Below are 24028 nucleotides of genomic sequence, written 5' to 3' on the forward strand. Positions count from 1 at the left end.
CTGGACTTGACGGCCTCTCAAGGTCCCTTCCCGTTCTAGTGTGCTAGGAGTCTATGATTCAGTTGGGGGCCACATCAGGGAGGTGTTTTCACCAGGGCGGGGGGGAGGGGGAGTGCTTCTCACTTTTGTGCAGCCCCCAACTGACTTGTCAGGGGGTCAGTGCCCTCCAACCACTGCCCTAGAGGCTGCCTCGCTCCCGCAGAATTCCCAGGAGGATCCCCCAACTGGATGAAATTCCAGGAGCTTCCAGCCCCTCCTCGGTTAATTACGCCTGATGCTTTAACCCCCCCTGAATCTTCCTGGCCCCTGCGTGCATTTGCAGCTCTGTGCTCAGGGGGCAGCTTCCTGCCACGCAGAGCCACCGCTGGGGCTGCTTCTGGACACGCCACGGCGCTCCTGCCTGCATTGGCGTGAACCCATCTGTCCAAGCCCCGCCTTGCGCGCGCTAAACTGGCGCCACTACCAAGATGGCGGACCCCCAGGCCATTACTGCCTCTACCAAGATGGCAACCAGGAAACGTCAGGGAGCCCGCTAGCCAATGGCTGGGGACGGCGTGTGGGCGCCGCAGCCAATGGGAGCGCGGGGCGCGCTGGTTGCGTTCTGTGGCAGCGGCCGGCGCTGAGGGGAAGGCGGTTGCGGCGCTCGGCCCAGCGGGGATGGCCGCCAGCTCGGGCGGGCGGAGCGGGAGCCGCGCTCTTTCCGAGCTGCTGGGTAGGGGCGGCTCCTGGCCGGGCTCGGGCCGTGCCCCACACGAGGGGCGGGGGGACACTGAGGGTGGGCGGCGCTCAACCCGGTGGGAAAGGGCCCGCCCCCGCCCAGCGAGTCGGGGTGGGGACAGCGAATGAGTGGGCGGGGCCGCGGGAAGGGGCGGCGCTCTAAAGGGCTTGGCCTCAAAGGGGGCGGAGTTCTAAAGGGCGAGGCCTCGGGAAGGGGCGGGGCTGGGTAAAGGGCGAGGCCTCAAAGGGAGCGGGTCTGGGTAAAGGGCGGGGCCTCGGGAAGGGGCGGGGCTGGGTGTTTGATTTTGTTGGGTCAGAGTTGCCAGCCCTGGGGTGGCGCTCGCAGTGCCCGAGGGGTGGGGGTGCCCAAGGCGGTGCCCTCCCCCTGCATGTGCCCCTCTGCTGGGCACCTGTCCCCAAGGGACTGACCCGGCCACCTCTGTGCTCTCAGAACAGCCCCGCCCGTCCTGGTTCACCATGTGGCTGGGATGCACCCAGCGTGCTGTACGCCAGGGGTGGGCGATAATTTTGGCAGGGGGGCACTTAATGAATTTTGGTTGGTGCTCATGGGCAGGCTCCACCCCTAGAAGGGTGAGCTCATGGGGTGAGGCTGGGGACTAGACTCCCTCCCCAGAGTTATTGGGGGGACTGGAGTTTTTGGATTAAAAACATTGTAAAAGGCTTGCAGCTCCTGGCCCTCCTGCTACCGTGTTGCCTGGTAGCCACTCGAGTTTGCTGTGGCTATTTAAAGGGCTCGTGGCTGTGGCCCCTACCAGGGGAGCATGATGACTGTGAGCCATTTAAATAGGATCCTGGTGTCTGAGCTACTGCCTGGAAATCCAGTGGCACAGGCAGCGCAGCAGCATATAAATAGAAAGCAGTCAGATGCAGTTCATGGGCTGGATCTAAGGCTGCGTCTACACTGGCAGCTTCTTGCACAAGAACTCTTTTGTGGAGGAGTTTTTGTGCAAAAGCTCTTCCAGAAGAGCGCATCTACACTGGTATGTGCTTTTGCCCAAGAGATGTGCTTTTGTACAAGAGCATCCATGCCAGTGTAGACGCTCTCTTGTGCAAGAAAGCTCTGATGGCCTTTTTAACCATAGGGCTTTCTTGTGCAAGAAATTCATGTTGCCTGACTACACTGGCTTCTTGCGCAAGAACAGGTGCGCAAGAGGGCTTATTCCTGAGCGGGAGCATCATAGTTCTTGCACAAGAAACCCTGATTTTATACAGTAGAATGTCAGTTTACTTGCGCAAGAACACACGGCCAGTGTAGGCAGACAGCAAGTTTTTGCGCCAGAGCAGCCGCTTTGGCGCAAGATCGCACCAGTGTAGACACAGCCTATGTGTTAGGCAGGGGGGATCTGAGCTGCCTCTTGCCCAGCCCTGCTGTATGCTTTCTTGCAGCTCTCCTTAGCCCTACCATTGCTGTGCCCCTCCATTTCTTTGCCCTGTAGCGTCTGATCCTCTGGGGCAGGGTATGCAATTCAGGTGGCACACAGAGCCAGGGCTGCTATTTTTTAGGCTGTTCAACCGTGATTTTTCCTAACAACTCTGAGCAGTCCAGCATGCACACCTGCAGTTGTGATAGAGAACCAAAGTCAGCATATTGTCTCCCGCACCTCCCGCTGCTGTTTTATTGGCTGTAATCTAAACTGGGTGAAGTTCAGACTATTTTTATGACAGCTGGTGGCTTTACAAGACTTGAAACCAAACTTATGTGGATGTTGGTCCTTCTTCCATGTCATCTGTGTTTGTAAAGCTGTTTGCCTCTCCCTTCCTTAGCTCCATCTTTTCTGAACTCTTTATTGTTCCTTTCCTTGATTGTTACACCTCCCTCTTCTGTGGCCTTTGCCAACCCCAGTTCCCCAGAATGTGCAGAATGCTGCTGCCCCCTTCTTCTCATGTACCAAGGAATGAAAAACAATATGCCCCCTTCTTCAAACTGATTTCTGTTTCATTTTGAGATTGTTCAAAGTTATCCTAAAATAGCACCTCAAGCTTGCTATAATCAGTGCAAAGAGTGTTTTTCCAACATGTTGAACAACCTGTCTCTTAAAAATTCTTATATTGCTGGTCTTTGTTTTGGCACAATGGGCAGTTTGTGTATAGAGCAATCTGGCCTAGGTTAAGGAGCAGCCTTGGGGATCAGAAGGCAGACATTGGCAGAGCTGTGTGTAGCATTAGTCCACACTTTGTCTGGCTCTTGTCAATATCAAGCCTTCCTCTTCATGAGCACAATAGTCATACATTTTAGAAATAAAACCACAGAAAGGGAGCTATTAAGAAAACTTTGAAATTAATTTTAAAATATTCTTAGCAGGAAGAGTCAAGAAACAGAAGTGCACATTTGAAAATGGACAGGAGTTTCAGAAAGCAGCTATTCACCTTCTGAGTTGCCATCAGAACCTGGATGACCTCTTGTTCGAGGTAAGGCAGCTGGCATTTTTGATTTTACCAGTCATAGCTTGGGTTTCTGTAAAACTGTGCAGAAGTTTCATCTAGCTACGAGTCTTTCTGATACAGGTCTAAGGTGTGTGCCAATAAAGGAGAATATCTTCAGTAAGTGAACATGAGGAAAATAGGCACAAAAGAAAACTCAGGAGATTTGTATTCATTCTTACTGTGTTGCTATGGCCTGAAAATGGGTTTAGGGTTGTATAGAGCTCATTCAGGTTAGAGATATGGTGGTAAATTACTATCCTCTTTCTTGGGATCAACACTGGCTTTTCTGTTGCAGAGGGGTTCCCCCCCCCCCCCCTCCCCGAGCCCCTCCTTTGGAGACTCATGTTCCATGCATGCCCACCACTTTCTAAGAAATGTGCTGGGAGGTGGGCTGCTTGGTACCCTTCAGGGAAGGGTGTCCTGTATTCATAGGGAATATGGAAGGAGGTATACTCACCAGGTTGCAGTTGAAGACTTCTTGCCCTGCAGAAGTTGGGCAGTTTCTGCTGCTGGGACCTGCTTCCTGCTTGTCTGCCTCCCATCCTGCTTAGAATAAACAAATGAGATGCTGTTGAAGGGCTAGGGTCAGCAGGGGAACCAAAGGCTGCACCCCATGAGTACTGGCTCATGCACTGACACAGCCCACTTCTGACCCTGGTCCTTCAGCATGGCACACTCTGCTTCCCTTGCACAGGCTCCTTCTGGGAGGGGAAGTGGTTGTGGCTCTGTCCAGAGGCTGTGCTAAGGCCTAGAGTTAGGAGGGGGCTCTGTCCCAGCATTAAGGGTCAGTAGGCCCCGGATGCAGCATTTGGCTCTCTCCTTGCAGAGGCCCTGCTGGCCTACCCAGCAGAGAAGGTTAACTGCCTGTTGGTGACTGCTGTAGCTGAGTCAGTGAGGGGCCATGACAGATAGGGACCCCTGGTCCCAGTAGCCAGTGCCCAGTCTATTTTCTGTATAGGATGGAGCCCAATCCGGACCCTTGTCTCTGCTCATTACTGATAACCTCATCGCTGCGTCCCCACCCCAAGGGTGCAAACTCCACACTTGGAACGCCTTTGGTAGGTTAGTAAGTAAACACAAATTTATTGGAGAGCATCGACTTTCTCTTAATAGCAACCCATGATTCCGCAGTGTGATTTTATAGAGATGTGAGAGATGCAGACATGGACATCGTGCCAAGTTTCTCACTGCATTATCTTGACCTCAGGCTGGAGAAAGCATTTGCTTTTGAGGACTTTTGTAGGCAGATGAGTACTTCCTAGAATTTTTTCTCTAGGATCTTTTCTTTCTATGGAGTTCAGTGGAACAATCTGAGGAGTGCAGTAGAACAATCTCCTTTTAAAAGGACACACTGACTCTTTCTGGTTCCTAATGCTTGTGGCCATCTATGTTTTGGTAAAATGTGACAGTGGAAGGAGCACTGGACTAGGACTCAGACTTGGGTTCTATGCCTGGCTGTACCATGTACCTGTTGGGTGACATTGGACAAGTTACTTTTCTGCTTCAGTTTCACTATCTGTAAAATGGGGATAACGAAGCTGCCCTCTTCTGTAAAGTGCTTTGAGAGCTACAGATGCAAAGTTGTATGCAAGAGCTAAGTAGTATTATTTAACTTTGGGTTTTTTCAGTTGCTGGAGGTGCCTGGAATGCTGCAGCTGGAAAGAGCCATGTAAAAGTTGATATATGTACATACACATGCAAACAGAGATTTAAAAGACTCTTTGTTTCTAGGTGGACAGTTCCAGTAAATCTGGACAGAGTGGTCCAGAGCCACAGAATGCTTTTTCAGAATCGTTTGTAGGTGAGTGTGACTGAAGAAGTATCTGTCCGAAAGAGATGGAAATTGTTTGCCTGACACGCTTGAGTTTCTGCTTGTCCTGTGCTATTAATTTCTTGTTCTGTCAGGCTGCTAGTTTGTTCTTTAAAATGCATAAACAGTTGCAAGTGTCTATAGAGCACAGTGGTTCTCTTTTTGGTAGAATGAGGACAGCAGCAAGCCACGTTTCCTATTGCTGGCTGAGCTTGTGAAGCCTAAATCAGTTAAAAATGCCAGGGAAATGTTTTGTGCATCAGGGGTAGAAATCTATTTATTTATTTATTTTTGAAAACGGGAAAATCAACAGAGAAGCAAATGAGGGATATGCAGAACCCCTGGGATCTGGATAGCAGAGCTAGCAGCTTCACACAGCTCTGTAATTGACCTTCGGTCAGAGAACTGGTGATGGCAGCCATTACCACATTGAGCCAAACAATACCCCTCATTTTAGTTCTGCCAAGTCACTTGAAAAATGTTGGCATCCTGAAAAGGAGAGATGAGGAGAAGTATGGGGAGGCATGGGGAGAATGGAGGCACACTCAGACCTGGGAATAGGGGCAGACAGAGATGTGAAAGGAGGGATAACAGGGGATGTAGCCAGGATTAAAACTCAGGAGTTGTCGGTTCTAGTCTAGTGCTCAGCCCACAGTCCTCTTAAACTGTAAACTTCTGCTTTGTAGTATCCGTTCTGCAGGAGCAGGCCTCGAGGCTGGGAGTACCAATGGGAATCTTGTCAGCCAAAACTACTGCTGCCAACATTGACCAGATTTGCAAGGCTTCCATGGAGTCCAAACCAGCAGCACTGTTGAACATGGAGCAGAGAGTAAGATGAAAATTTGCTCTGGGCATTGTTAATAGTTATTTTTTGTTTTTACACTTTCTTTAGGCCCACTCTCTGTCCTCCATAAATGGAAATGTCGTCCCCAAAAGATTAAAAAAATCCCCAAAGCCAGTAATGGAGCTAAATAGCTGATAGTTTGGTTTATATCTCATCTGTATGTTGTAATATGCTTGGAAATGGGACGTTCTTTTCATAAACGTGAAAGGTACTGAATTGACAGCCCTGGAAACGATGTCCTCTGGTCATCCATAGAGATATAATACAGTGTGAGTAGTGGCAGTGTAAGCTTCTTGTATCTGACTCTTTAGTATGCCCTAACCCTTCCCAATAGAGTTCATTTTGTCTGTCCGTTGTTTAATTTTTAGCATCCCTGCTTGCAATTTTAACTCTCTGTTGGGTTGGGTTTTGTGCGTGGACACCAGGAGCTAAGACTATCAATCGCTTCACCTAGGCCACTGGTGGTGTAAGGGTGACTCCCGCTTCTGATGCTTGTGTTCATGAATTCACATTGTAGTGCTGTCATCACTGGGGTGAACAAGAATAGTTGAAAAGCTGAATTTGACCCTGATTTCAGTCACTCTTGATGGGGGAGGAAAGGGGGGAGTGCATTGAAACTCCTAACCCAAAGGTGAAAGGCCCTCACCAGTCGATCCTTAGAGCCATTCAGTCATTTAAAAATCAACAAATAAGAAAAACCAGGAAAATGGTTTATAATTACATGTAATATTTACTGAGAGGATTTTTTCCATTTTATTTTTGGGGGAAATTCCAGAAGAAATTGTCTTGTTTGCTTCAAACCGTCAAGGATTTAGTGGTGGACAATGCCTTCTGTCGTTTGCTGTTCTGCCAAGAATTGTGGAAAATGCAGGTAAGAGCTCTGAAGACAAATGCTGACCCTGCAGACTGCAGGGACAGAACGCTTGGGTGGAATCCAGGAGTGCATACTAAAGCGAGGGGCAGTTCTAAAATAGGCTGCAGAAATCTAGTAATCTGACTTCCTCCTTGCGGTACTGTTAATGGTGCTTAGCAGCAAGATCAGGAGCTTAGTGGTCTTATTTTTGATGGATGGTGGCCATCTTGAAAACTCCTGGGAGTCAGCATGGTTTTGGGGCTTTAAAAGCATAATCCTGTCTTAATGTGATGGAGCATTGTTTTTCCCATTAACAAATATTTTACCAATAAAATCTATTTAAAGCTGTGAGAATTAATCTAAAAGGACCATACATAGTGGGGAATTAAGCCATTAAAGTTATCCTTTCCCGCAAGTATTAATGACTGTTCGATAGTAACTGCAACAGGTGAGTAGGAGATGGCTTGCAAAATAGTGTTGTTTTTTTTAATACTGTCCTATCAGCATTTTTGGTGGGGGAGGACAAATCAGTAAATTTTCTGGAAAAGAATTTAAATAAAAGCAAGAGAAAATTGCATGCATGTTATCTTCTTAATAATAGGCCTTCCCAGGTGTTTGAAAGCACTTTGCTTACATTCTACTTGACAGTGTTTCTGAAGCATGCTGATATCTGGAATAGTAAAGGTTCCTTTTCATATGCATTGATTCACAGTACCTTCATGTTGGCGGATGCTTGGGTCTGGCATGTAGGCAATGCAGTCTGGGTTGATTAGGTGGTGGTCTGTGCTGATTGTGGTTCTGCCACAGTGATTGCAGATGAGTAAATGGCCTTGTTTTGCTGCTTTCACTGTGGTGGTGTAATTCTAGAAATGTTGTTTGAGCTGTTGGCAGAGGGATTCAGAATATAATTTGCACCACCGGGGTTTTAACTTTCTACCTGTTTACTTCATCTGCAAATTGTGGCGATCTGTTTGGTTAGTGTGGACGAATGGATGTGTTGGGGCCAAAGCAACTGTGCTAGAGAACTTGTGTGCTTTGCTTATCTCCCTACCCTTGTGGAAAGGAGGGAAGGCTTGCCTGGATGAGATGGTGATCAGATTGGGAGAGTGGTTTGACTGTAGGGATGTGAAAGGTTAACTGGTAGCCATCACCGGTGATGCTTTCTGGTTCTGGTTAACCAGTGGGAGCTGGAGCAGCCCTCCACCCAGTGCGGGCAGGGGGTTGCTCCAGCCGTGCAGGGCCTGCCATGGACAGGGGCTGCTCCAGCCTGTCTAGAGCAGCCCCTGTCCATGGTAGGCCTGGGTGCATGACAGGAAGTGGCTGTTTAGGCGGGGTGGCCGCTCCACCCCAAGTGGGCTGGTGTACCCCTCTTAATCGGTTAACTGGTTAACATGGAATCCTGTTTAAGTACCACACTGGGCAGCAGCTCTGTAACTCCCTCCAGGAAATTGACAGGATTGCCATCTGGAAGTCTGTTCCCCACCAGGAATCCTAAGTTATCTTGTTCACCTCGGTGTGCCTCACAGATCGTATAGATCCATTTGTATGTTTTTGGGAAGGAAGGCTCCTGGATTTGAGACTGGAAGGGAAAAAGGTGGCTACATCACCTTCTCTTTTCTACTAATGCATTCTGGAGTCTGTCTTGGCTTGTGACATATGATAGGATGGACTATGGGCAGGGTTAGGGGGGCATAAAATCCTGTTTCAGTGATGCAAGCAAGGCTAGGTGTTTCATTCAAAATGAGATCATGGATAATGTTGGTTTTGTGGACTGCTGACCTTGCATTCACAGCAGACACTTCAGGCTATTTTCTTTCTCTCCCCCATTCGGTATAGGAAGCCCTCACCATTCATGGTGGACGGTTCCTGCATCCACTGTGAATAGTGAAATTTGTGAATTCTGGGAGCCACGGCAGCTCCCGAACTCACCGGGGGGCTGTGAGCAGTGCAGAACTCACTGTGGGGGCTGGGTGCCGTGGTGACTTCCCCGTGGCTCCCCTCTTCCCCCCTTTCCATTCCCTCAACCGGGACAAATGACCCACAAATATGTGGAACAGCAAATAGCGATTCCGCAAATCGCAAGGGTTTCCTGAATTGAGCTTTTGCTGAGAAGGATGCCAATTGTGGATGGCTGTTTGTGATCTGACTCTCAGGAACTGGTCTTGAGAGCACCAAATTCACTTCATTTCAAGCCAGGGAATATGCAGGAGGTTTACAACTTCCTTTGTCCTGAACTGGTGACTAGCACTGACAGACTGTTCTTGTCAATCCGTTGAGGTGTCCTTTTAGAAGACATGTAATCAGGGTTACTGCAGGACTGGAATACCCATGGGGCTCTTGATACATTTCAAAGGCTGAAGCGCTGCAGTGGGAACTGGCGCGAACGGGGACTGCTATAGTCCCCACTCGCGCCCTTTCCCTGCTGGGCCTCTGCCTCCGCTGCTCCCTGCAGAGACGGTGCTAGGGGGACCCAGCTCATCCCTGCACCGGCTCCTGCTCCCCTCCCCTGGCTGCCTCAATCAGCGTGGGGAAGCGACTAGTTGAATCGTACTCGACTAACTGAAGCTTGTGCTTATCGATTAGTCAGCTAGTTGCTTACATCCCTATTCCAGGGATGAATAATTGTCAATTTTAATAAACATTTCAAAAATGGGTAGGAGAGAATAGCTGTCGGATAACGTTCTTGGGATTGATGTTTCATATATTGCTGTTCCACAGAGCAGCTCACGTTTTTCAAATGCTTAACTTGACAGACAAACAGGTTTTTAATTTTCTTTTAACGTTCACCACTGGAAAGTTTGTGTTTTGTAAATGTTACCAGGGTTCGCACTAAGCTGCGCAGCTGTACACGTGCCTAATAAGTCACGCAGAGAACGGCCATGGCTGGGAAGAGATGGGCTTCCCCAGCTTCAGCAGCAGGGCTGGATTAAGAAAGGGACTTTAGGGGCTGTAGCCCAGGGCCCTAGATGAAGGATGTCCCCCTTAATCTGGGGCACTGGGCTGCTGCCCAAAAAGTCGCTGTGTTCTGGGACCCATGTATCGCTGTTCCTCCCATCCTCCCCCCCACCTCCTTCCACCATTCCAGCGGGAGCTGTGTGAGCAACACAAATCTCTGTCCCCACGCTGACTGCAGGTTAGCAAGGGCAGTGCAGAGCCCCTCCCCCCCCCATGGGGCTGCCCCAGGTAAGACCCTGAGCACGCTGCTGTACGCAAACTCTTGCCCAGACACTTCACCCCAACCTCCTGCCCTGAGCCTGCTCCTGCACTCCAAATCCCTTGGCCCCAGCCTGGAGACCTCTTCCGCCCCCCAAATGCCTCATCCTCAGCCCTACTCCAGAGCCCGCACCCCAGCTAGAGCTGCCCTCCTTCCAACACTGAGCCCCCTCCCACACTCCGAACCCCTCAATCCCATCACCACAGATCGTCCATGTGTAGCATGAATGTTTTACGTGCACCAATGTGTAGGTGATGTTGCACATCTTCTCCATATTGGTGCACATAACAAAATTCATTCTGCACATGGACATAAAAAAATAGAGGGAACACTGCATCTGACTGTAGCATTATTCCTTTTAGAACCCACCCATGCTGGAAGTTGTATGGCATCTGCACAGAGGCAACATCATCAGCTTGGGAGAGCTTCTAGAGTGGTAAGCAAAAGTTGATATGTTTGCAGATATCTTTATTCCCTCAACACGTAGCGAAACCTTTCCTGGGATGAGTGGTTAGTGCCTTGGCCTACCATGTGCTGCAAAAGTTCTTATTTGGCCATTGCAAATAACATTGGTCCAGAGTAGGAATCTTGCTGTGTGCAAGCTACATGCTTCTCTCTTTACAAGGCAAAGTATCATGACCGAGTTGTAGCCTACAGAAAAAATTGATCTTGGGTGGAGTGAAGTTAGAAGTTAAGATGTCCTGGAATGACTGTGCTTTCTGATAGACTTTCCATAAGTCCCATTTTAGGAATCATGAGGCAAAAATGTTATCATCCTGAGAATTTACAGATTCAGTTCCTGTGTAGCAGTGATGTGGTTGAAACCCTGCGCACTGTTTTGCAAGTGTGTTCCTCAGTATTCTAATAAGTAAAATCAAACATTAATCTTTCAGATGATTCTCTATGGCAGCGTTTCTCAAACTATGGGCCGCGGCCTGATACCGGGCCGCGAGAAAAAAATACAGGGCCTCAGCATGCCTGGTGACGGGTGGCCTCAGGCCGATTCGGGCCCCGCGCCCCTGAACCCAGAAGTGCCAGCTGGGTCTCTCCCCCGGTTCTGCCTGGTGCGGGCCCCCCCGCGTGTCCTCCCACCCCACCCCCAGAGTGTCCCCGCCGTGCGCGGCTCCTCCTCACCGCCTGCTGCTGCCCATGTGCAGCGTTGCACGTGGGCGGGGAGCACGCCCGGGCTTGACGTGACGTCATGGCCCGAGATTTTAAAAGTCTTCAGAGGCACGTGGCGGGGCCACGCTGGCTCTGGCGGCCTCCGGCCCTGCAGTGTGGAAGGCAGAAGGTAGGGAACGGGCTTGGGCGGAGGCGAGGAGAAGGAGGAGGTAGCGGCAGCGGTGGGCTTGCACGGAGGGGGAGGAGTGGAAGGAGAAGGGGCTTGGGCGGGGAAGGCACCAAGGGACAGGGTGCAAGAGACAGAGACAAATGCCAGGGGGCCAAGTGCAGACAATGAGGGAAAGGGCAGGAGGGGAGGTGTCAGTGGGAGGGGGGGACAGGGTTATGCTAGGAGAGGAGAGGGGAAGGGCATTGGGGGCTGGAGGGGGAGATGCTGGGAGAAGACATGAAAGAAGGGGTGGGCATGAGAGAGGTGGGGATGGAGCAAGTGATGTGTGAGGGCACAGAGGGGCAGGAGGGGATGGGGCAGAGAGTGCTGAGGGGGTGGGTATCAGGGAAAGAGAGGGCAAAGGGGGCAGGGGCAGTAAGGGAAGGGGGAGGCACCAGGAGAGTGTAGGGCTAAGGGAAGGTGCAGGTGCCAGGGGATTCTGGGGTGAGGAGGAGGGGAGAGCTGGCCACCGGAAGCAGCACTGGATGGGGGAATTGGGGCAGGCTGGGGAGATTGGAAGGCCGGTGGAAGCAGGGCTGCCAGGGGGTGCGAGGTTGGGGGCAGGGAGCTGGCCGGGGAAGATGGGGGCGGGGAGAAGAAGCGGCCGCTGGAAGGAGGGCTGGATACAGGCAGTGGGGCTGGCCAAGGGAGATTGGGAGGAGAAGTGGACCTGGCTTCCCGGGAGGGGGTTGAGGGAAGTGGGGCTGGCCAGTGGCACAGCGGGGAGAGCAGGGGGGAGGAATCAATCGGCCTGCGGGGAGTGGGACTGACCTGGCCATATGTAGATCTTGGGACGCTGCCCCTGTTTCCCCCTTACCCCTGCATGAGTTAGTCCAGCCTGGGGATTCTATTGACCCCCCATACACACTCCCCCTCGAGTAGTTGCGAACTGGCTGGCTGGTAGACACATGCAGCCTGAGCACATTTACCAGCCAGGCAGTTCGAAACTACAAACCGATACATCTAGTAATAATACAACTTCCCTAATGAGAAAATACCAGACATGTTATATGTCTGGTATTTTCTCAGTTTGTTTTTTGTGTTTATATTTTTGGGCTGCAAAAAGCAGTATTGGAAAAAAAGGGTTCCAACTAAAGTAAAAAGTTTGGGAAACCCTGGTCTAACCAGCTTTCTGTCTGTCTTACAGTCCATTTATCCAATCCATATTCCTTAACTTGCTGGCAAGAATATTGTGGGCGACCATATCAAAAGCTTTGCTAAAGCTGGCACTGGGGGTTTTGGGAGGACCAGAAACAACTTATTTGAATATTCATCATTTGATTAATGAATATGCAAATATGCAAATGAACATTACTGGTCCTCCAAAAGTTCGTGAATGGATTTACTGGTTCCCGTGTCAAAAAGTTTGGGAACCCCTGCTCTATGGTATGTGAGGAGGATGGAAATATCTTGGCTCCCATGATACTGATATTGGTTTATTTTTCTGTTACTGGGTGGGATAATTGTAGGTATTGCCTATTTTAATTAGTTGAACTTTGAAAAACCAACCATGTGAACTGAAGAAACCATTCACAGGCTGTTACCCTTAGGCAGTTAATTCAAGGCTATGTCTACACTAGCCCCCTGGTTCAATCTAGGGAGGCTAATGTAGGCATTCGAAGTTGCAAATCAAGCCCGGGATTTAAATATCCCGCGCTTGATTTGCATTTTCCCAGCCGGTCGCCATTTTTGAAATGTACAAGTCCAGACTAAGTGCCCGCGTCTACACGTGGCAGGGACCCGGTAGTTCGAATTAAAGCCCTAGTTCAAACTACCTGTTAAACCTCATTCCAGGACTTTCCAGGAGGAATTACAGGTAGTTCGAACTAGGGCTTTAATTCGAACTACCGGGTCCCTGCCGCGTGTAGACACGGGCAGTTAGTCTGGACTTGTAAATTTCAAAAATGGCGACTGACCGGGAAGATGCAAATCAAGTGTGGGATATTTAAATCCCAGGCTTGATTTGCAACTTCGAATGCCTACATTAGCCTCCCTAGTTCGAACTAGGGGACTAATGTAGACATACCCTAAGAGAGCTTTTTTTCTTGAAGTTCTTTGTTGGATATATTGCAGAAATAAAGATTTAATGTATTGAGATTTCAAGATCAGTTCTCTTTGTGGGGCACGATCATTCTATACAAATATTTACAAAGGAAATAGAGCTTTTAGTTTGCACAATTTAAAGAGAGAATACCAGACACTGAGTCGGTTATGGAGGTCTCTCTCCTTTCTTGAGTGTTAGTTGGAGGAAAAACAAATATCACAATTAAGAGGGTGAAACAAATTGAACCTGCTTTTTGTTGTTTTCTCAGCAATTCAGACCCCCCTGCTGTGGTGGAGTGGCTATTCAGTAGCCTTTGTCTGCTGTGTAAGCAGCCAGATAATTCTCCTCCGGATCTGGAGATTTCTGGGCACATACTTTCAGGTAATCCTGTGTGTTTGGTATTTAACACAATGTAGTTCCAAGTACTGAAGCTTTAGAATCTACAACAGACAATATTCAGCTCAGAACTTTAGGTTATGAAAACAGACTTCAACTTGTATTCTTTTGTTATCTCTTTTGATGAAGAGGGCCACGTTTAATAATTAAGAGAATGTCCATTCCAATATTGGTAATGATATCATCAGCGTTTTGGTGTCTCACATCTCTTGTTTCTCTTCCTCCTGCCCTGTCCCCACTATTCCTTTTGTCTTTCATTGCTTTCAGCATGGAGCTTTACAATTAAACTTTTTTTTATATTCTGTCACATTACATGTTAATAGCCTGAAGTTCAGTTTTTTGACCAGGGGTGTTGGTAGGTGGTGGGATGTCACCAGTATTATTTTTCTGCATCCTGATCATATCTTCTCCATATAGTACCCATCTAGATTATCCCTGATGGTTCATTGATATGTGGGTCAATGAACTGCGTCATCTATCTAAATTTTTGTATGGCCACTCTCAATGAAGTATCTGAGCACGTCTGTGATATCTGATCTCTCTGGTCTTTTATAATAAGAAATAATTTTACCCGCAAGGAGAGAGCCTAGCTAGGAAACCTAGCTAACTTCACCGTGTAACAAATGAAACTTTACCAGCAATAGCTCTTCTGGAAGCCTGGATGTGGTCTTTCATTGTAGGTAAAAGAATGCTGAAACAGTTGTCCATTCTTGGTTTGCAGATTTTGTGATTGTGTTTCTTCAGAATGGATTTCAGCAGACTTCAGATCTAGGAAAGAAGATGAAATTCCAGAAAATCCCCCATGTAAGGGAAAATGGTACTATTTATACACTTTTTTCAAGCACCATTGGTGTATGTGTGTTACTTCGCATGTGATAAAGCAAGACGCAGTCCCTGCTGCAAATTGCTCGCAATCTAATATTTATAGGACAATAAATCAGATGAGCAAATAGAAAAGTAAACAATGAGGAGACCAATGCAGGATGATTTTTTGAGAGTTTATTGTGGACCTTCCTGCATTAATTTATGAAACTGGATTTTCCCTCCAAATCACTAGGCTTTGTAAAGGTGGTTTTGGGGATCATGAATTGTCATAGTAATTCTTTTCAAGGTCACCATTTTTTTTTTCTACATACAGATTTGGCTTGATTGCTTCCTTTTGAATATGGAGTGTGAAATAATGTGAAGTAGTAGGGAAAAAATTTGGAAATCCTATAGATTGTGTTTATACTACAAATAGTTCTATGTTAAGAGTTAATCTAGAAAATTTAGGATAATTTAGTTTTTAAGCCAATTGACTTTCTTTGGACATATTTACAGCCTTCTTAAATGCTAAATGTTCTTTAATTTGTTAATTTAAATAGATCTGCTATGCTGTACTGCAAAAAATGTTGATATGTAAGTATTGATTATTTAGAATTTGGGGCTTTGTGCAATTTACTAGGATTGTATTTTGTTAGACATGCCTCCCTTCTTTCCTGGGAGATTTTCAAGGGCACTCAGGAGCTATTTACCACTGTTGGATTTCATTTGTTGTGCTGCATCATGTACATGACTCATTGCTTAAGTAGGGATGTAATCCCGGTTAAAAAGTTAACTGGTTAAACGGAATGTTTAACTGGTTAACAGTGATCCTAAGGTGGGGGGCTGCTCCAGCCCCCTTCAGTGTGGATACAAGTGGGGGGGCTGCTCTGGCTGGGACTACTGTGCTGTGGGTTATTTGGGCTGGGCTGGGCTGGGCCCACCACACCATGGGGGGGGAAGTGGGAGAGGCTGCTTGGACTGAGCCGGTGCAGCCCCCCACCAGTAAACTGATTATCCTGTTAAGCATGCTGGTAAGACACTCGCTTACTGGGTAACTGGTTAACCTTTTACATACCTCTGATGTACCTTTCCCCTCTATAGGACCAGCTTCCTCTTGAACTGCATGTAATCTCTTTTTCTTTATATCTGCTCTCTTTGACTAAGAACTTTGAATTTGCATATTTTATACAAGTGACTGGGTGCTAAGTCTTTGTGACACCATAAAACACCATTTTAAACTAGCAGAATAACTTTTTTTTGTAAAATTTGAAATATCTGTCCATAGTGATGTGTTAATAAGTGCAACATAAACTGCAAGTGTAATCTTCAAATTTCTAGTCTCCCTCTTGTGTTGGGAGTCCAGATGATAGTGCTCAGTAGGCAAGGTGCCTGAATTTTCATCACAAATCACAATGCAAAAAAGACAAACACAAGTCCAAAGCTTTTCTGATCAGCAGCATATGCTGTGCTATCCCACATAGCTTTCTCTCTCTTCAGGGAGAGCATCCAGTCATCGCCACTGATGCTCTGTAGATCAGTATATTGCTGTAATCCTAACATATGGCTGTCCAGCTGTTGACCAGCTGTTCCTGGTTTTTATGGCAATGAAATACCTCCCAGAATGGAACATAAACTGCAAGGTGTTCCACAAAAGAGAAAATAATAAGGAACTTAATAACATTCTTATATGTAGTTTGTTCCACTTACGTCCGTGACGCTGTTGGGCTCATTACACTTCAGTAACTAATCAACTGCCTTAAAGCAGGTTTAGATATTTTATATAAAGTAACTGAATGATTAACAAAGACCTTGGTGTGGTGGGAGAGGAGTGTCAGCCTAAGAGTAGCAGTGGGAGCATGCTTTGTGTTAGGTAATGACTTTTAAAAGCAATGAGGAGACCTGTGACACCTTAGAGACTAACAAAAATATAGAGACTCATAAGCCTTCGTGGGCACAGCCCACTTCTGCAGATGAGCTATATACAGTGTTAGTGAGCTCCTGTGTCTGAAAATCAGAGTGGGGGAGGGGAGAGAAATCAGTCTCCTCTATTTAACATTAATTTATTCCCCTTTAGGAAGCGGGAGGAAAAAAATAAAGAAAATAGAAGGGTCTGGCAGATAAGGAACAAGAGTGGGGCATCTGTGTGTCTCCACATCCCAGTACACTTCCTTTCAAAAGAAGTGGCTCAAAGAAAATCTCAGCCTTAATCAAAGGGCTCTTCATTTAAAGCTCAAGAGTTCTTCGATTTCCCTTCAGTAAACTTGAGGCTTTTGAAGATGTGATGGAGCAAGAAACAGCAAAGCTATTTCCTTGGCCACATTGACTAGAGCAGTGGTTTTCAATCTCTTTCCATTTGTGGACCCCTAGGAAATTACAAATAGAAGCACAGACACCTTTGGAAATCTTAGACATAGCCTGTAGTCCCACAGGGGGCTGTGGACCACTGGCTGAAAACCTCTGCACTGGAGAAAAAGATCAGCATTTAGGCTGTGGTCACTGAGAATTGCTGCTTGATAGGCCAAGACAGTACTGTGTGTACATTGCCAGTGCCCTTCCTTGTCTTCATCAACAATTGATGCAGTAGGCCTAGTCTTTAGTTGAGTGTTAACTTACTAGATAGAACATGGAAATCCCAGAGCTAGGACTGACGGGGGTGAATTAACAAGCAGCATTCTGCTTTCTCTTCAGTATGGTCAGGAGGGTTAGGTATCCACTAAAACTAAAGAATAAGTGAATATATGATCTTCTAGCATAAACCACCCACCTCCATACAAAATGCTATTGCCTTTAGTTGGACTCCACACAGGTGCAAGGATCTGCGGCCCTGATTTGGAGGTTACGTTGTCATGTATAGAATCCTAGAACACTAGAACTGGAAGGGACCTCGAGAAGTCATTGAGTCCAGTCCCTGTCCCTCACAGCAGCACCAAGCACCATCTAGATCAGGACTACTCAACTTTGGAAGCCCCTGGGGCCACAATAATACAGCACATGCCGAGGGCCGCAACTCAAGTGTGGTTGCATGTACATGCAAATATATGCAAATAGCTTCTTTCACACTGATGGGAATGAATACAAAGATTAAGGCAAAAACCACACAACACGCAGGTCCCATTTAAGTAAGTTGTGCTGATATGACTAGAATGCAATAGTTACCTGAATTCCACCCGTATGACAGCACTATTAATGAGCAATGACAGTCCAGGAATTTAACTACTAAAATGCAGATCAACAGAAGACCATTGTGGAGTGTGTTCCCAGTGGAGGCCATATTCAAAGCATCCCACCTGCGGGCCGAGTGTTGAACCCTGTGTAAATCCAAATCTCACCGTGGGCCGCAAACAAACAGGCCATGGACTGCGTGTTGAGTAGCCCTGATTTAGATCGTCCCTGATAGCTGTAACCTGCTCTTCCATATCTCCAGTGATGGAGAGTCCACAGCCTCCCTAGACAATTTATTCCAGTGTTTAACCACCCTGACAGGAAGTTTTTCCTCATGTCCAACCTAAACCTCCTTTGCTGCAGTTTAAGCCCATTGCTTCTTGTCCTGTCCTCAGCGGCCAAGGAGAACCATTTTTCTCCCTCCTCCTTGTGACACCCTTTTAGACACCTGAAAACTATCATGTCCCAATTCTTTTAGTCTTCCTTCATAAGTCACGTTTTCCAGACATTTAATCATTTTTGTTGCTCGTCTCTGAACCTTCTCCAATATCACCACATCATTCTTGAAATGTGCCCGGAACTAGACACAAGACCCCAGTTGAGTCCTAATCAGCTCAGAGTAGAGCGGAAGAATGACTTCTCATGTCTTAAGAACATAAGAACGGCTGTACTGGGTCAGACCAAAGGTCCATCTAGCCCAGTAGCCTGTCTACTGACAGTGGCCAGCACCAGGTGCCCCAGAGAGGGTGGACCGAAGACAATGATCAAGCGATTTGTCGCCTGCCATCCTTCTCCAGCCTCTGACAGAGGCCAAGGACACCATTTTATCCCCTGGCTAATAGCCTTTTATGGACCTAACCTCCATGAAATTATCTAGCTTCTCTTTAAACTCTGTTATAGTCCTAGCCTTCACAGCCTCCTCTGGCAAGGAGTTCCACAGGTTGACTACACGCTGTCTGAGGAAGAACTTTCTTTTATTAGTTTTAAACCTGCTCCCCATTAATTTCATTTGGTGTCCTCTAGTTCTTCTATTTAGGGAACTAATAAATAACTTTTCTTTATCGGCCCTCTCCACACCACTCATGATTTTATAGACCTCTCTCATATCCCCCCTCAGTCTCCTCTTTTCTAAACTGAAAAGTCCCAGTTGCTTTAACCTCTCCTCATATGGGACCCGTTCCAAACCCCTAATCATTTTTGTCTTGCTCACAGCACTCCTGTGAATGCAGCCCAGAATCATGTTTGCTTTTTTTGCAACAGCCACACGGTTGACTCTTATTTAGCTTAGGCCACTATGACCTTTTGGCAGTTCTCCTTGGTAGATTGTCTCTTCCATGTATGTGCATCTTTAAATGGTTTAATTTCTAGCACATGCCAGGGAGACTTTAAAAATGGCTCAAGGTCAGTGCCAGCAGTTTTAAAGCCTTAGGAACATTTCTTAACGTGTAACAAAGAACTGAGTACTGACTGGTTCCTGCTGCCCATTTCCCTAATGGGGTCACCTGCTTAAAAGATGCATAGGTTGCTTGTTCTAATTAGTTCCTTCATGTTGTTTAATGACACTGTTCTTTCCAGCTTTCTTTTTTTTTCTGACTCTCTTTTATTTTGCGGGATCCAGGGGTACTTGATGCAATTGCTAGTGAAAAACAAGAAGAGTCTTCTAAATTACAGGCCGTGAAATGTTGGTAAGAAATCTTATGATTGTCAGTGTGTTTTCCCACTAGTGCATGTCAGTTTTCTACAGACATAAAACTTGATTAAATGAGATCTTACCCTGCTTTACAAATAATTTAAAAGTATGGCTACTTATTTTTGGCATTCTCTCCCTTACCAAATATACATATGTAAAGACCAGAGATGATAGCTGTAGAAAATAAAGGTAAGTGTAGTAAAGTATATTGTGGCAGTACAAGTACCACTCCTGAATTGTATAGTATCTCCACATAACAGTCTATGACTTTCCCAACAGTCATTCCTAGTTCTCCGCTTCCTGTCCCCTGCAACTTCCATCAGTTCAGATCTTCTTCTGAACTTCCTGCTTTGATCCTGTTGCCAATTAGGATTCCAGCTATGCCTCTTTCAGTCATCAAGCCCATCCTGTGTTGTGTAAAGCTGATAGTTTGAGAAGAATACACAATCACTTCTTTATGTATGTGTTGTTAAAAATGTCTGTCAATATTTCCTTCATGTTGGCAATTCAACTGTTGAAAACACATTTAAAGGGGAAAAATAGTCATGAATTGTACTCCATGCGTCACAGATCATGACTCCTATTCATTACTCCTGAACAGTTCCTTTGTTGTTTTAATTTGTAGGCTGGACATATTCACTGTGACAATGTACAAAAGCACCGACTGTCCAGAGTCTTTGCAACAGTTCTTCGTTCACACCCTGACTGAGATTCTTACCTACAATCCTCTGTTGAAAGGTAGAAGTCAAGGAAGGGAAAGCTAGCTCTTCATGCTGTCGCTGGCGCATTAGTCCTCAGCTGTAATGTTATATGAAAGAAGTGGACAGCATGCCCCCCACTGCTTGATGTTGTTTTTTAAATTTATGGCTTCATCAAATGTTGGGGCAAGGGGGCTGCTGCTCTTTGGTGTCTATTGTAAAGTCTGACGTGTCTAGGAAGAAATACAATTCAATTGCAAGGCATGTGGAAAATAGGCCATTGAGCTGTGGTGTGGAGCTGCTTGACTGCTAGCTGGGAGAAGTTTATACTAGTACTAATTGCAGGTGGTCAGTTAAACTAGCCTAACCCCAGAGAAACACTTAACCAGGTGTCTTTGCCCCTGCTGTATACACATAGGCTTGCTCGACGTTGTTTGGGTCCTGAATTCAATTTTTGTTTTCTTGGAAAATAAAATGAGAATGTCCAGGCTTCATTTAAATCATTGCTCTGGGGTGGGGAGGAGGGGGTCAGTATGCAGGCTGCCCTGGGGAGAGAGGATTACGCCAGCCTTCTCTCACTGAAGCAACTTAAGGCCAGGTGAGAAGTGCCTCTCCATTACTGCTGCAGTTCTGGTGGGCGCGGCTAGGGGAGGGGTGCATGTCCCCTGGATGGGGCAGGTCCCGGTCGTTGGCCCCTTGCGCTCCCCAGCCAGAGGGAGAGCTTCAGCTCCTCCTGCCCATTGCCCTCTCTAAAGGGCACTTGGGGGATGGAAGGCTCAGAACTGGGGCAGTCCTTAGGGGGGCAAGGGCATGCACCCAGCCACTCTCTTTCACCTTTTCTGTTTGGTGTTCTAAGAAGCAATCCCTTCCCAGGCACATTTCACTTTCCTGGCACAACCAAGCCCTTACGTTGCTGTGAGGAAGCTGCATACCGAATTTGGTCATCTTAGGTTACGTCTACACTGCAGAGTTTTTGTGCAAAAACTCATGGCGCGTCCACACTACAAGCGTGTTTTGTGCAAGAAAAGGTACAGTAGATTGTCAGAAGACAGGGCTTTTTGCGCAAGAGTTATTCCTCTTTCTATGAAGAATAAACCTTTTGGCACAAGAGCTCTTGTGCTTTTTCCAATAGGGGTTTCTTGCGCAAGAAAACCCTGTTGTCCGTCCACACGCCTTTTTGCACAAGTGCTCTGATGGCCATTCTGTGAATGACCATCAGAGCTTTCTTGTGCAAGAGCATCCATGCAGTGTGGACGCTCTCTTGCGCAAAAGCACATGGCAGCATGGACACACTCTTGCGCAAGAACTTTTTGCAGAAGATCTCTTCCACAAAAAGTTCTTGCTCAAGAAGCCTGCAGGGTAGATGTAGTCTTAATGTTTAGGAGGAGTTTTTGAAGAAAAAGGCCATCTGTGTGTCTGACAGACAAACTCCAATAGATAGCGGATATGGTGCCCTTTCAGCAAACCAGCCCCATGTTTGGTGTGAGTTCGATTAGCTTTGAATTAGTGGTGCTGCACTGAAATCACCATCCTTGTGTGAGCAATCTGCACTTGAATGCTCCAGAGATTAAAGGTCTAAGAAAGATGGTGAATCACTGTCTGTAGTATATCAGGATGCCAGATTTCAGGGAGGTTTCATGTTTTTATTCATTATCTGACTCTAGGTAAAAGCTAAATTTGTTTTCTTTCCTGTGTATGCAGCATCCGATGCCATTCATATGCAAAGAGAGTGGAGTTTTGCAAGAACCTGCCCGCTGCTTACTACCTTGTATCGCAAAGTATGCCTGTCTCCTAGCATTTGCAAAGACAACATTGTTTATGGTTTTGCACAATTTCTGAAAACTTGCCCTGCTTGAGGTGTTAATTGGTATAAGAATATATTCTGATTTTTCTTGTTGCAATCTTAATATACTCTAGACTGAGATCGGGTTTCTCAAGAACAGTGCACTTCAGTCACAAAATCTGGACTATGTTGTAGAGGTAGACAATGGTGTGATGGGGAAAAAAAACATAAGATTTTGTTTGTGCTAATGGATTTTTGCATAACTGTGTGTGCATAAAGGAGGAAGAATGAAAGTAAAAGCACTCCCTGAAATGGGTTTTTGGTTTTGTTAAAGGATTTGACTTTGCTCCCAATGAAATAAATGGGAATATTGCTGTTTTCTGTAGCAGGAATAGGGACAAGACATGGAGATGTAGCTTTGTCGGAAAATCGGGCGGAAGGGAATTGCCTTAATGATGTTCAGGGGTTCCCTATGAGAAAAGAATCGGGGAGGAGGGGGGAGAATTTCACTCTAGTGAGTAGTTTGAATTGATTACTAAAGTAATTCACTGCTCCTGTCTTCCAGCTGTTCGTAGCATTCAGTGCTGAGAAGCTGATGTGTCATTTGCAGCAGATTTTGGAGACGCACGAGGTGAATTGGCAGCACGTGCTATCCTGCTTTTCTACATTGGTAGTCTGCCAGGCTGAAGCAGAGCAGCTGGTTAAAGGTACAGAGGGCTGAGAAACTTGGTAGGGAGCCTGTGTGTGTTGCTGTCTCTTGCTTTCCAAGTGATGAATAGTCCATCATAATTACAATTATATTAAATTTATAATCGCTACTTTTAGATGGCTTCACACATTGTATAACTGTCTGCTATGTTGATAAGGAAATGAACAATTCAGGAGCTCTGCTTTTCCGGTCAAATACATCTGGTTTCACTTTGATGCACGTGCAACATCCTATGACTTCCCCCTTCCCAAATTTTAAATTCAGCTGGCAGCGGTTATGTGATAACCACTGTAACTGCTAATGTGGGTGACAGGGTATTGTAGAGTCTGACTTCTGCCTTCACAATTGTGTTTGCAATATAATACTAGTAGGTAGACTTAATTTTTCTGAGTTTCCTATTGTGCGTTCAGTTGCTATATTCTGTGCGGTGCTTGGAGCTCTGTAGAGTGTAAAGGATTTGTTGAATAACAAAAGTGCCTTTTTATTACAGATGTCAAAAGCTAGTCCCAAAGCCTCTCCCAAGTATTATGTACCGTCACTTGCCCTTGGTTCCCAGACCTCTTTTATCACGGATAATTGGCTCCATTGCTTATAGTCATAGACCCTCACAGTTGTCAAGATTTCATGACGTTTTTACCACAGATATTTAGTGGTTTTGGCCTATTGTTAAACCTTTTCTAGACCTACTGAGCAGTCTGCTGATAAAAGCCTTTGAGAATTACGATATGGAAAACATGATCACTGCATTCCTGATAGCTCGTCAGGCTGCCCTTGAGGGTCCTGCTGTGTTCATGCCTTATGCTGAATGGTTTAAGGTAAGAATAAACAAGGGCTAGCCGGGAATCATATTCCTTAATTGCACAAGGAAGGGTGCACAAGGGTGACAGATGAAAAGATTGGGTTGATATAAATCTGTACAAGAAGATCTTCATTTCAGTCAGGCAGCCTAGAGTAAAAATAAGAGTAACAATTGAAAATCCTGATACTGCTGACACTATATATTATCAATTTTGAATATTGTCTTTGCATCTACAAGTACATCATTTCTTCTTTAGTCATTCTAGCTTTCTCTGAGCTTTCCTTCCTTCCTTTATTTATTGCTCAGAAATGTCTTTTTGCACAGCGTTTGTTACAGTCCTGATAATCAGTCGTCATTAACACAAGCTGTAGAATAGAGAAATGCATGTGTAAGATACTCCAAGGTTACAAAAATATGTATGTAGTTGTAATTGCATGTGATGATGATCAGCTAGGATAACTGACAGTTTGCTTTTACAGTTGTGGTAAATGTGTACACAATTTAGGCATACAAATTGTCATGCATTTTTATATCTGCAAATTGACTTGAAATGTCTGAAAATCTCCTGATAGTGAAATATTAGGATTTATTGAAAAATAACCTGATTCTTTATATTTTGTGTGATCTTGATACACTTACATTACAGAGATAATAAACCAGTCTATTGGAGCAAAGCTATTTACCCTGTGGAGAAACCTGTGTATTTGCTGTTCCTGATCTCTCAGTATAT

The 24028-nt window shown here is 46.2% G+C and overlaps 1 protein-coding gene across 1 annotated transcript in view; it reads left to right on the top strand.

Moving 5' to 3' along the window:
• The first annotated feature begins 572 nt into the window (after nucleotides 1-572).
• FANCA (FA complementation group A) overlaps nucleotides 573-24028 on the top strand; it is a 65560-nt gene continuing 42104 nt past the window's right edge. Inside the window, 15 exon segments of the mRNA XM_075939817.1 lie at nucleotides 573-598; nucleotides 600-712; nucleotides 3038-3147; nucleotides 4894-4963; nucleotides 5659-5801; nucleotides 6592-6687; nucleotides 10246-10319; nucleotides 13526-13638; nucleotides 14375-14457; nucleotides 15018-15051; nucleotides 19238-19304; nucleotides 19935-20047; nucleotides 21709-21785; nucleotides 22356-22497; nucleotides 23181-23314. Coding sequence (XP_075795932.1) covers nucleotides 573-598; nucleotides 600-712; nucleotides 3038-3147; nucleotides 4894-4963; nucleotides 5659-5801; nucleotides 6592-6687; nucleotides 10246-10319; nucleotides 13526-13638; nucleotides 14375-14457; nucleotides 15018-15051; nucleotides 19238-19304; nucleotides 19935-20047; nucleotides 21709-21785; nucleotides 22356-22497; nucleotides 23181-23314 — 1395 coding nt within the window.

Source organism: Pelodiscus sinensis, chromosome 12 (assembly GCF_049634645.1).
Source record: "Pelodiscus sinensis isolate JC-2024 chromosome 12, ASM4963464v1, whole genome shotgun sequence".
Taxonomy (NCBI): Eukaryota; Metazoa; Chordata; order Testudines; family Trionychidae; genus Pelodiscus; species Pelodiscus sinensis.